At 42.9% G+C, this 14,032-nt stretch overlaps 1 protein-coding gene across 4 annotated transcripts in view; it reads right to left on the reverse strand.

The window, feature by feature from the left end:
* The window catches only part of DPP6 (dipeptidyl peptidase like 6), a 1,751,424-nt gene that overhangs the window by 167,593 nt on the left and 1,569,799 nt on the right, over positions 1-14,032 (reverse strand). For all 4 annotated transcript variants that reach the window (XM_040352727.1, XM_040352725.1, XM_040352728.1 and 1 more), the window contains exon 9: positions 3,850-4,004. In XM_040352727.1, coding sequence (XP_040208661.1) covers positions 3,850-4,004 — 155 coding nt within the window. The remainder of the gene's footprint in view (positions 1-3,849; positions 4,005-14,032) is intronic.

Here is a 14,032-nt window from a genome sequence, read left to right on the forward strand (position 1 = left end):
AGTTAAACTTATCTTTCCAACGCTCCATCGCTGGCACCTTCTTCTGTGTGCCAGGTTTTAGCCATCTTCATTAGCTGGCACAGTATGACATCATTACTGTGCAGGAGGCTGTTATTCTGGCACACAGGAGACTGGCCTGGCACCAAGGCTGTATCCTGGCCTAGGCCAACAAGGCCCAGGCCTAGGGCAGCACTTTGAAGGGGGGCAGCACGGAAAGAGTCCCTGCCGGTTTGCGCTACACTGTTAGTGTAACACAAGCTGCTTCTGATTTTGACTGTCCTATCATCCTGGACCACAAACCTTCCTCACTGTGCTATATGTTTTCTGCTGCACCATTGGCATGGCTAGATCTTCTCCATAAAAGTATCAGAAATTTGTGCTTAAAGTAGAATTATAGGCAACATTTTTTTTTTCATTTTGGATAGAGTAAGGGAGGGTTGTAGCCCCTGTCGGTTTATTTTTTACCATCTCCATCCCATTATAGAGATTTCCCTTAATTTCCTGCCCCATAGCCAAACAAGAAGTGAGAGGAAATCTATGCAAATTAAGGGAATCCATTCTCCCCCCCCCCCCCAGGCCCTAAGATCCAGTGTCCCCACTCAAATTTCAGGATGGGTCTTTAAAAGAAAGGGGCGTGGCCTTGACAGGAAGGGGTGGCTCATATTTAAATTAGGGGGTGCACGAGTTTAGTCAGGCCTAGGGCAGCACAAATCCTAAATACACCACTGCCTGGCACTATGATTTTTTTTCCACTTCCTGGATGAGTGAGGCACTGGTGATGTAGCCTGGACCTCACAGATGCATGCTGGAAAGCCTACATCACCACTACCTTTCCCATCGAATGTGCACTCACAAGTTCCAGGAGGCAGACCCAGTGTTCCAGGAAGTGAATGGAGATGGATTAATCTGCCCTTAATGAAAATGGCCACCATGGAGAAGAATGGGGAGGAAAAATAAGGTATGCACAGACTGCAATTAACTGGAAGTATCTGAATGTAAGTTGCCATTACAACCCATTTTTAAAGATGCCTTTGTTGAAACTTTTAGCATGGGGGAAAGGTCCTCTTTCGGTCCTATGCACACTTTTGCCCAGCTCTTCTAAACGCCTTTCTTGGCAAACGAGTTTAACCTCCCTGGCGGTATGATTATGTCAGATTTTAGGTTCTGAAAGCGGTACAATTATTTTTCATGGAAATTTGGTGTTTTACATTGTAGGCCTGTAATTCTTAGAAATAACTCACTTAAATATGTTCAAACAAGAGTCTAATAGACATGCCGGGTATGATAAAGTTTGAAACACAAAATCATAAATTATAATATAATAAATAACTATAAATAATTATAACAAATAATAATAAAAATTATTCAATAATGTAATCAAATCAAAAACACTGAAATTTGCTCAGTTGCAGAATTGTCGCTGTCATTACTTTCAGTGTTTGAAGACGAATTTCCCCACAAATCACTATCGCTCAATTCTGCAAGTGATTCTAACTTATTATCGCTGTTTTCTAGCTGCTCTAAAACCACTTTTGACACTTTTTGGTTGCTATGGAGAATCTACAGTTTCCAGGCAGAAAGAACAGTATTTATAATATAAAAGTGCATGCAGGACACTGGGCAGACCACTAGGGACAAAGGGGGTGTGTATTTATTTTATACAGTACTGTAATCTGTAAGATTACAGTATACTGTATGTGTATTGTGTTTTTATTATTTTGAATTTGAATTTTTTTAATTATTTTGAATTTGGTGCCGATCTCCACCCCCGTGCGTCGTAACATCGCAGGGAACGGAGCTCGGCGTCACACAGGCACTGTGTGAATCGAGCGAGGAGACAGCTCATTCACACAGTGGGGAGACATCGCAAGATCCAGGGCACAAGGTAACTCTGCCTGGATTCTGCGATGCGATCCCGAGTCTGGCTCGGGGATACCGCTAATGGTACTGGATTTCCACCCCGAGCCAGACTTGGGATTACCGCCAGGGAGGTTAAGCACGTTCAGGCATGTCAAGTGCTTGGGCATTCATTGGCCAGATAAATAATTTTTCTGGCTATTGAAATAAATGAGCACTCTAGTGCTTGATGCGCCAAGTGTTAACGTTTAGACGTGTTTACGTGCATTTAGGTGCGTGGTGCATGTTTTAGCCCTGGTTCACACTGGGCTGCGGGAGTGAAGCCATGCGATTTCAGCTGAACTCACACGATTTCACTCCCGCTAGCAGTCCCGATTTCGGCCACGATTTAAGAGACATCTGTGCAGGTTTCTGCACAGATGTCAATGTAAATCGCGGCCCGAAATCGCAAAAGGTAGTACAGGAACTACTTTTTGAAATCGGTGCAGTGCCGCAGATTAGGACAGTGTCATTGCCAACAATTGCCGGCAAATGCCACCGATTTGAGATGCGATTTCACATCTACGCCGACTTATGTTTAAGCGTATGCTCAAACAGAGATACGCTTAAACATATCTAAGATACGACGGCTTGCGCCATACTATCTTAGATTGCAATATTTTGGATGGCCGCTAGGTGGCGCTTCCATTGCGGTCGGCGTAGAATATGTAAATGAGTAGATACGCCAATTCACGAACGTACGCCCGGCCGACGCAGTACTTTTACGCCGTTTACGTAAGAGATAGGCCGCGTAAAGTTAGAGCTAGGCCCTATTGGAATAGTAATGTCAAGTATGGCCGCCGTTCCCGCGTCAAAATTCAAATTTTTTACGTCGTTTGCGTAAGTCGTCCGTGAATCGGGATTTACGTAGTTTACGTCCACGTCAAAATCAATAGGCCCGTGCGGCGTACTTAGCCGCAATGCACACTGGGAAATGTAGGCGCCCGGCGCATGCGCAGTTCGCAAAAACGTAAAAAAAACGTAAGGTCAAGCCCCATTGACATACAACACGCCCCCCTCAAACACATTTGAATTTGGCGCCCTTACGCCCACCGATTTAGGCTACGCCGCCGTAACTTAGCAGGTAAGTACATTGTGAATCATGTACTTGCCTAGCTAACTTACGTCGGCGTAGCTTAAATGCCTTAAGCTACGCCGCCGCAAAGTTAGACATAGGTACCTGAATCTACCTATATGTATTGACACATAGGCTAACATGCAGGGGCGTTTAGAGGCAGAAAAAAAGCCAACCGCTCTTAAAAGTGGCGTTTTTGATACCCAATGTGCTTGAGGCCTTTCTGTTCTGCTTTTACCTCTTTTACTGAATAAGGACTTTATGCTGTAAACATTAATTATATTAGGCCCAGTGTAATTAAATGTAGGCACTATTATTTGCTGTTTATACAGATGTTATTAATTAACATTGACATTACAACCCATGTATTACTATTTTACATTTATCATTTTATATGTATAGAAAATCTACATATTACTTTTAAATTGCAAAGCATTTGAAAGATGTACTCTAATTAATAATACAATGCGCCTTCAGCACAAAGAAACCGGCCAGCTGTATTCATTAACTGACCAAAGAGTAATATTAATTAAGTTATCATGAAATTAAATATGAACCAAGCACAATGTTCCGGCGAGCCTTTATGCAAGCATATACCTCTGGCTGTGATATATGGCATTAATTCTGCAAGTCTACTTGTGAATTAATTAAGTCAACAAATCTCATTTCATCGGCTTCCAAGTATTGGCTTGTGATACCGCGTTTGTTTCCAAAGGCTGAATCAGATAGCTGCTTGCCAACCTACACCTGTCCCAGTAATAGAGACTTTTTTTCAGTCTAGCTGGGGTTATATTCTTTATATATTGCCTAGCTCCAGCAAATTATAAGCAACAATATTATTTAAATGCATGATCAAGTCTCAGAAAGTCTTTTCTTACCTTTGGATAATGATAGTTTTTGACGGTTGGGTAAACTGATCCCGTATACACTGGAATCTCCATGGTGGGGACTTTGGTGTCATTGATTGTTGCATACACTAATCTGGCGCCATCTGGAGCCCACCAGTGAGCAATGTGACTTTTAAATATTTCCTCTGCAAAGAAGAAGAAAATGACATTGGTATCTGAGTTTTAACTACATATGATTAAACAAACTGGAAAGTTCATCAAACTACATACAGATATAAAAAAAAAAAACACTAGTCACCGTATTTATCGGCGTATAACACGCACCCTAACTTTAAGAGGGAAGTTTCAGGAAAAAAACTTTCCACAGCCCCCTGCATATAACATGCAGGCACAGTTTATCCTCTATTATCAGGGTAAAAAGTGAGTGTTATACGCCAAATAAATACAGTACTTATGGATTCTTTAACCACTTCAATACAGGGCATTTTCACCCCCCTTTCTGCCCAGGCCAATTTTCAGCTTTCAGCACTGTAACATTTTGAATGACAACTGCATGGTCATATAACACTGTATCCATATGAAATTTTTATCATTTTTTCCCCACAAAAAGAGCTTTCTTTTGGTGGTATTTGATCACCTCTGCAGTTTTTATTTTTTGGACTATAAACAAAAAAAGACTGACAATTTAAAAAAAAAAAAAACACAATATTTCTTTTTGCTATAATAAATATCCCATTTAAAAAAAACAAAAACAAATTTCTTTCTCAGTTTAGACCGATATGTATTATTCTACATATTTTTGGTAAAAAAAAATTGCAATACGCGGATATTGATTGGTTTGCGCAAAAGTTATAGGGCTAGATTCAGGTACGATTTACGCCGGCGTATCTATTAATGCGCTGCGTAAGTTGAAAGATGCACCGTCGTATCTATGCGCGCTATTCGGGGAACTAGATATGCCTGAAATCGTGCTTCATCCGACCGACGTAAGTCTTAGTACGACGTCGTATCTAGGATGCATATTTACGCTGGTCGCTAGGGGCGCTTCCGTAGATTTACGCGTATAATATGTAAATGAGCTAGATACGCCGATTCACAAACGTACTTGCGCCCGATACGCCGTTTACGTAAGGCTTATGTCCGGCGTAAAGTTATCCCTGCTATATGAGACGCAGCCAATGTTAAGGTATGGACGTTGGAACAGCCGTCAAATTTTACATCGTTTACGTAAGTGGTACGTGAATAGGTCTGTGCGTAGGTTGCGTTCACGTCAAAAGCATTGAGACGACGTTTCTTAGGGAGTATTTGCAATGTGATTCTGAGCATGCGCGCGCATGCGCCGTATGAACGGCCATTTATTTACATGGGGTCACGGCTAATTTACATGGAGCACGCCCCCTACCTGCCTATTTTGAATTAGGCGGGCTTACGCCGGCCTATTTACACTACGCCGGCTCAACGTACAGCGCAAGATCTTTGTGAATACTGTTCTGGGCCAAAAGAAGCGCCAAGCTACCTGAATCTAGCCCATAGTCTCTACAAAATAGGGGATAGATTTATGGTATTTTTATTATTATTATATTTTTTACTAGTAATGGAGGTGATCTGTTTTTGTCAGGACTGTGATATTGTGGCGGACACATCGGACACTTTTGACACATTTTACTACCATTGACAATTATACAGCGATCACTGTTTGGTGCTAGTTATCACACAGATAATGATAATATGCTGGAAATACTCCCCTTTGTGTGAGCAATGTATTTTTCATACAAAGGGGTTACAACATTACTTACTGCCTTTGGTTTCTTCAAGAACTAAAGTTCCGAGGACCAGTTCACACCAGATGCAGTTCTGTGCGCTTTTTTTCTGTACTAAAAATGCATGCAGTGTTTTCCATGTATTCCAATGGCTCTAGTTCACACCAATGCAGTCGGTTCCAGTCAGTTTCTGGTCAGAGTCTGCAATGGAACTGACTGAAACTGCACTGCTGTGATCTGGAACCATTGGAATACATGGAAAACACTGTGCATGCATTTTTAGTGCTGAAAAAAGGTGCACGGAACTGCATCTGGTTTTGTGCTGAATAGGAGTTACTATCAGCTACACCACCAGACACAAGCTGCTTTTTCTTTTCGGGAATTAACCCTTTACACATTGCACAGTGTATGGGGAAAATAATTGCTCACACAGATGAGTAGATTCAGACATTATCCAATCACATTGCAGAGTGTATGGGGAAATGAGTTGGTCAGAATGCACAATACACAGACACGTATTGAGAAAATGTTTTCATAGAAGTTTCGGGTCCACCAATGATTATAGACGATCACCATAAAATGTACACAATTACATTTTGGCAATTATAACGTTTCACATCCAAGTCAAGGGGAACATCTGCACAGTTGTTGATAGGAGGAAGATCTCTAGAATGAATATTGAGTTGTTTCAAAAAGAAGATTAAGAGGAGCGCTGGCAATTTTTTTTTTAAGTCAGCAGCTACAAATACTGCAGCTGCTGACTTTTAAAATAAGGACACTTACCTGTCCATGGCGCCCGCGATGTCAGCATCCGAAGCCGATCTGTCCCTCAGCTCTTGGGTACTGCTGCCACCATCTTCGGTTAAGGAATCAGGAAGTGAAGCATTGCTGCGTCACAGCCTGGTTGCCTACTGCGCATGCGTGACTCTCGCTGTGCGATCTCACTGGTCCCTGCTGTCTTCTGGGAACTGTGTGTCTCCCAGAAGACAGCGGGGGGGTGGAGGAGGCGCCGGACGTGGCATAGATAGCCTCGGGTGGCTCAGCTATCTATGCCCAGAAGTGGGAGCAAAATACTTGTATTAGACAGGTATCTGCTCCCCCCTCCCCCCTAAAAGGTGCCAAATGTGACACCGGAGGAAGGGAGGATTCTGAAAAGCAGAAGTTCCGTTTTTGGGTGGAACTCAGCTTTAACCTCCCTGGCGGTATGATTATTTCAGAAAAAAGATGCTGAAAGCGGTACCATTATTTGCAAGGAAATTTGGCGTTTTATACTGTAGGCCTGTAATTCTTAGGAATAACTCACTTAAATCTGACCAAACAAGAGACTAGTAGGCATCCTGGGTATGACATTTTTTTAAAAACAAAATTATAAATTATAATATAATAAATAATTATAAATAATTATAACAAGTAATAATATAATTATAATAAAAATTATTCAATAATGTAATCAACTCAAAATCACTGAAATTTGCTGTCATTACTTTTATTTTTTTATGACGAATTTCCCCACAAATCGCTATCGCACAATTCTGCAAGTGATTATAATTTATTATCGCTGTTTTCTAGCTGCTCTAAAACCATTTTTGACATAAAGAAACACTTTTGGTTGCTATGGACAATCTACAGTTTGCAGGCAGAAAGAACAGTTTTTATTATATAAAAGTACATGTAGGGCACTGGGCAGACCACTAGGGACAAGGGGGGGGGGTGTATTTTTTACATAATCTATAAGATTACAGTATACTGTATGTAATGTGTTTGTTTACCTTTTTGAATTTGGCGCCGTTCTCCGTCCCTGTGCGTCGTAACGTCGCAGGGAACGGAGATCGGCGGCACAGGAGGACACTGTGTGAATCGAGCGAGGTCCCGCCCGCTCACACAGCGCGGTGGCATCGCTGGATCCAGGGACAAGGTAAGTAACTTTGTCTGTGGCTGCAGCGAGGCGAGCCCAAGTCTGGCTCGGGGATACCGCTTTTGGTATAAAAATCTTACCCGGAGCCAGACTCGGGAACTCCGCCGGGGGGGTTAATGAATGGAATAAAACTGGAAGGAATATACTTCATGTGCTAAGGAAAAGCTCATTAATCAGCATTACAATGAGCAAGTGCCTGATGTCTGTTCTGTTTAACAATGTGTCTGCGCCGATGCGCACAACGATTCCGCGCATCTGGCGCAAGTCGACAGCTGTTTTCTATTTATTTAAGTATGCACCATGTCGCAATAATTGTTCCTGTGCGTGCAAATGCGCCGACATGTTCGTAAATCAGCCCCTCAGTGATTCCACAATAGAGTTCTTTTCCCTTTTTGAGTTGCAGAGAAAATAGCACAGGCTATAAATTGTAACACAGATTTCCTGAGATATCATCCGGAGTAATCAATTACTAGCAGAGGACAAAGAGAAATCCCATATGTGTGATAATAATAGATTGTGAAAGAGAACCGTAGCACTAAAGCAACGCATCAGACTAAAAATCTCCCATTTGTACATACATAGGGCTTTATATAGCAGCTCCCATCAGGCGTTTGCACTGTACACATCACTCATATCTACTAATAACAGAATACAAACTGTGTAGTGTTTGTAATAGGCAATCACTCCAGATCAAAATAGCAATTCAGCCTACAGTCTATTGATTATTACTGCACATTAAGAATGCCACTTTGTCAGTCTGTGTGCGCAAACTGGGCTGTAAAATGACAGCCACTAAACACAGAGATATGAACTTGGAAAGCCTATTTATTCTTATATAGAAACACGTCTTTTCATGTCTGAACAAAATGAAAGAGTTTGTAAGATCATACAAATATTTTATGTTGGTATAGCACTGCAATCAAAATGAGTATCGTGGTTGATTTACTAAAGGGGTAGAGGCTATAGTTTACTGAGTTTAGTAAATAAGATAACGCTGTGTCTATAGCAATTTAACAATCATGTCATAGCAGAAATCCTTTTATTTTTAGGGCAGATTCACTCATTTGTGGTGGGTAAACATTTTTTGCACATTAAAGTGGAGTTCCACCCATAAATATAACATTACATCAGTAGTTTTAAAAAAATGTCATTAGTCCTTTAAGAATTTTTTTTTTTTTTAGATGCCTTCAAAGTGTTGTTGCTAGGCAGAATAGTTAATCTTCCCTCTTCCTGCACCTAGGTGCTTAAAGCGGTAGTTCACCCTCACTGACATGATTTTACCATCGAGACAGGCATTGTAGCGCGAGCTACAGTATGCCTGTCCCGATTTTTTTAACCCCGGACTCACAGTGTAATCGTACATTATAGATTTCGGCTCCCGCGGGGAATGGGCGTGCCTATGGAGAGGGAGGATGATTGACGGCCGGCCCTGGCACGTCACTCTCCCCGAAGACAGCCGGAGTAGGTCTCGGCTCTTCACGGCGCCTGCGCACAGGCTATGCACAGGCGCCGTGAAGAGCCAAGCCTATTTCGGCTATTTCCGGAGAAGCGTGACGCGCCAGAGCCGGTCGTCAATCATCCTTTGTCTCCATAGGCACGCCCATTCCCTGAGGGGAGTCGGTATCTTCGATGTACGAGTAAACGGTGAGTACGGGGGGAAAAAAATCGGGACAGGCATACTGTAGCTCGCGCTACAATGCCTGATTTTATGGTAGAACAAAACATTTTTTTTTTGGGGGGTTTATAGGGTGAACCCCCGCTTTAAGCTTCCTAACCTACACCGCACAGACTCCTGGGAATGTAGTGGGTGTAACTTTCCAGGAGTCTGTGCACTCCCCAGTCTCGAAGAATCATGTGACTTGGACAGTACAGGTGCTGAAACCTGATCTGAAACCTATTACACTGCTTGTGCAGCACTGAGCATGTGCGAGATCTGCAAGGCTGAAATCCAGGAAGTCATACAGTCTGGCTTCATGATGCCCACACTTAAGATGGCCCCAGTCAATTTCTATTTTATAAAGTGTCTAAATGCTGTAACAACCTAACAAAACGGACCTTAGTTTACAGACTAACTTTACTAGAATACATTAAGCTTGTGTATTACAGGGGTATTTATATTTAAAAAGTGAAATTGTGGCCGGAACTCCGCTTTAACTATCATCGCAAAGACAATTGTTTCCAATGCGTTGCAGCATGCATCCAAATTGCATGGCTATGCACAGCACCATAGCGCATCAAGCTGCTGTGCATTGCATAAATGAGGTGTACATTTGGTACACCCATAGCTCCTAGCTGTCCCTGATTTCGAGGGACTGTCCCTGATTTGGAACAATGTCCCTCTGTCCCTCATTCCTTCTCATTTGTGCCTCATTCCTTCTCATTTGTCCCTCATTTTGGTCTGATCTATATAGATGTATATAAAAAGCACTATTTATCTATCAAAAAGTGTTTTCCAGCACTAAACTTTTCATCCGATATCTAACCTGCTGCATTTGTAACCTCCAAAAGCCAATATAAAGGAATAGTAGTGGTAAATAAAGCACTTGTTGGTTTAACCAATCTTTTTTTTTTTTGTACAATTCTCCTTTAAGGGGCGTGGCAAGGGGTGTGTCCTATGACTGCATACTTTTGCTGATAGGTGTCCCTCATTCCCATCTCAAAAAGATGGCTTCACATAAAATTTGTACAATACAAAACAGACAAAAAAAATAAAAAAACAAGCAAAAAAAGGAAGCCATGTGATGCGCTGAATCGCACACCACACTGCCCCCTACTGCAGCTGGCAATGAACAGCTGCCGAAGCAGTAAAGCGCTCAGGCAGCTATCCGTTACAGTGTAAATACAGCCTTAAAGTGCACTGATGAAAATACACACATCTTTATTCTAATGCAGTACACCAGGGATGGATTACATCTGTGCATTGTGGTGACCTTTGAGGTTTACATTGAGGGGCACATTTATTATCATGTGTCAATGTGTGTTCCAGTAACAAATGCATTTTTCAGGATGTTACAGTAATGCACAGATGTGAGTCCATTCTTAATCTACTTTAATGTAAGCAAAGGTTCACCTTACCTACTATACAATTTGCTAAGTGAACAGTCTCTTTTTCTTCAGTAAATCAACCCAAGTGTTAAAAATGTGTAGCCTGGCCACGGCACTGATGTAAGTGATGGCCACACGGCTCAGTCTGCAACGCAGCCCAACACAGCTGCTGCTCCTCTTCCTCTCTCCTGCCACAATTGGGCTGTGCAAGAAGGAGAGACACAGACACTGTCATAGACTGCATTCCTGCAGCCACCTCTATGGAGAGCCTTGTCCACCAACTCAGCAGGAAGAAGAGGAGTGGCTACAGCTGCAACCTGGAAAAAGACCCCCCATGGGGTCAGGAGGACAGTTTGCTGCTGGAAGCTGCATGGAACTGTGGGGAGTGTAGTCCCATATAGGTAGCCCTGTTTAGGAAGAATTATGTAGGACTACAAGTCCCAGAAAAACAGTGCCAGAGAATGGAGGAAAGGCACTGGAAATGTGAAGGGCAATGGGAAGTATGCTGTGTAGAGCCCTTTTCTCATGCTGAATGCTGGCATGATTCAGTGTTGCAGGATTGGTCTGCGCTGCTGCTCCTATCTAGAGAGTGCTGTTGTTGAAGGGATCACCGAGTATGTGCAGGGACCGTGGTCTGGAGTTTAGGGACCCAATGAGCTGCAGAGCAGGATCATCTGTAGCTTTGCCCAGAATTGCTGCCAAAGTGATCAGATCCACTACCATCACCCTTGGGGGCCACAGGAGGCAACCCAATTGTGCGCTCTGTATTTCAGACAACCACGAAAAGAAGGAGACTCTACGATGAACTTCTTAGCCATGAGAGGCCATTGGCCACTATCTTTGCTGCTCTTCTATTTGAAGAGGCAGTATCAACCCTTTTGAAAGCCTCAGGGATTTGTTTGAAAGATCCAATGGAGTTACGAAAAACTGTTTAAGTCCCCTCTAACTCAGTTTTGAGCTCCAAAACCACTGGCCAGTGGGAGGGAATACGAAGGGATAATAATATTTAGCTCAATTGGGGGTATTTACTGTATATATCCCATATATAGGACTCTCCCATAAATCAAGACCTAGGAGGTGTGGACTTTGCCCCTCTGAGCTAGGTTCTGGGCACACTGTGATAATAGATTTTTAAATGTCTCGATTGTGAATACTTACTATTGCAACTTCTATTGTCGCTGGGCCAGATTCACATAGATTAGCGGATCTTTAGATCCGCGTAATCTATGTGATTTACGTTCCGCCGGTGCACTTTTGCGAGGCTAGTGCTGTATTCACAAAGCACTTACCTCGAAACTTGCACCGGCGGATCGTAACTCCCCCAGCGGAATTCAAATTCCGCGGCCAGGGGGAGTGTAGTATTTAAATCAGTCGCGTCCCCGCGCCGATTTAAATGCGCATGCGCCGCCGGCTAAATTTCCCGGCGTGCATTGCTCACACTGACGTCGCTAGGACGTCAGTGGTTTCGGCGTGAGCGTAACTTCGGGGTACGCAAACAACGTTAAAATTTAAAACTCGGTGCGGGAACGACGGCCATACTAAACATAGGATACGCAGCAGTTACCCCTGCTATAGCAGGGGTAACTATCCGCCGGAAAAAGCCGAACGCAAACGACGTGAAAAAAAAGCGACGAGCGGGCGTTCGTTACTGAATCGGCGGTTCTCCTCATTTGCATATATTGTAAAAAACCGAGGCGACACCTAGCGGCCGGCGGGAGATTGCAGCCTAAGATCCGACAGTGTAAGTCACTTACACCAGTCGGATCTAAGGGAGATCTATGCGGAACTGATTCTTATGAATCAGTCGCATAGATCCGACCGTCGGATCTCAGAGATACTACGGCGTATCAGAAGATACGCCATCGTATCTCTTTGTGAATCTGGCCCAGCGTTATTAGCTCTGCCTAGTTTTCCGCCCAGGTAAACATAATTTCCTCCAGCCTTGGTGTGTCAGGGGGTAAGTCCTAAGTAAGCATTAATATCACTAGTCACCAAGTAACCCAATCCTCCACCTGCTTCTTTAGGGGAATGCATGTTACCCCCTACTCCCTAAACCACTGCCCTATGTACTTATTCTGGTAGATTTACTATAAAATTCGAGAATTCTTATGTTACAAAGTGAAGCTTACCTTGCAAGCTGAATGCTCTCTTAAAGAATATGTTCACCTTTGTAAAAGCAGATCGTGGGTGCAATCTCAGGCTCCTTCAAGCTGTTAGTGTAGATGTTTGATGTCAAAAACCATCAGTAAACTACCGAGAGCAGGGGTAGGCAACCCGGAGCCCTCCAGCTGTTGTGGAACTACATTTCCCATAAGACATTGCAAGGCTGGCAGTTATAATTACTGGGTGGTTATGACTAAGACCTTATAGGCTGCAACGCGTCAACCATTCCTATTTACGTTTGTCCACTGTGGCTTGTTAATAAACACTACTAATTTTTAAGACCGGAGTGCGGATCATCTTTTCTTCAGTTATAATTACTCCCAGAGGCATGATGGGACTTGTTGTTTTGCAACAGCTGGAGGGCCCCAGGTTGCTTACCCCTGACCTAGAGCACCCAACAGTGCCCTGGTAGTTCATTGAGAACTACAAGTCATCAGCCGAAATGGCTGACAGTAGTTGTAGTTCCCAAATTCTCAGAACTACGTGAATGAATGATGTGGCTGGGTGGAGGGAGAGGATCCCCAGCCCACTGTCACAATCTGGACTGGGGGGATTGTTACATGTTACACCCTGAATACAGATGTAACATGTTATAGAGTTGTGAACTTATCCTTTAAATCAGTGAATACAATGAGGCTGTATTCACTTTAATCAGAGCTTTTTTTCTCAGAAAATAGGTGCAGGAACTCAACCACGACCCCGTTCAGATTTCAAAAACAGTAGAAGGGTCTTAAAGGGGCATTAAATACCAGAATTAGATTACATACAGAGTGCAGAGTTCAGGGGGGTTACACACAGAGTGCAGAGCTGTCACTTGTAAACACAGAGACCAGACTTCTGTGTTTACAAGTGATTGTGGTGAGCGGGCACCAAAGGGTCTGAGCCAGAGGTGGTGGAACTGAGTTCCCCAAGTTCCCCCTGAAAAAAAGCCCTGACTTTAATCATCCAATAATTAAAACAAAAATCCTGTTCTTTTGAATCACTATAGACTGGGTTGGGTACTCCAAGTGAACACCGTTTTATCTTATTCATTAAAGCTATATAAGTTTCTCACTCACTCAAAGCTGAATTCCTGCCAAAAGCTATTTTTTGACATTTGCACTGTAGAAATAAATGATTGCTAATGAAGTGTGTTCCATTTGTGTAGAATGCTGAGTTGGGAAAAACTGGTAGTTTTTTTTAGCCCTTAAAGTACAGTAAGCAACAGATGTTTGGTACTGAGACTCAAAGCTATGGTCAGTATACTCCAGCCAGAACAGCGTGTCTCCCAATCAGACATTCAGGATTTATTCTACTGAGGGCTAAAGAAAAATAATAGCTTTCCAAATGC

Source organism: Rana temporaria, chromosome 5, assembly GCF_905171775.1.
Source record: "Rana temporaria chromosome 5, aRanTem1.1, whole genome shotgun sequence".
NCBI classification, from domain to species: Eukaryota; Metazoa; Chordata; class Amphibia; order Anura; family Ranidae; genus Rana; species Rana temporaria.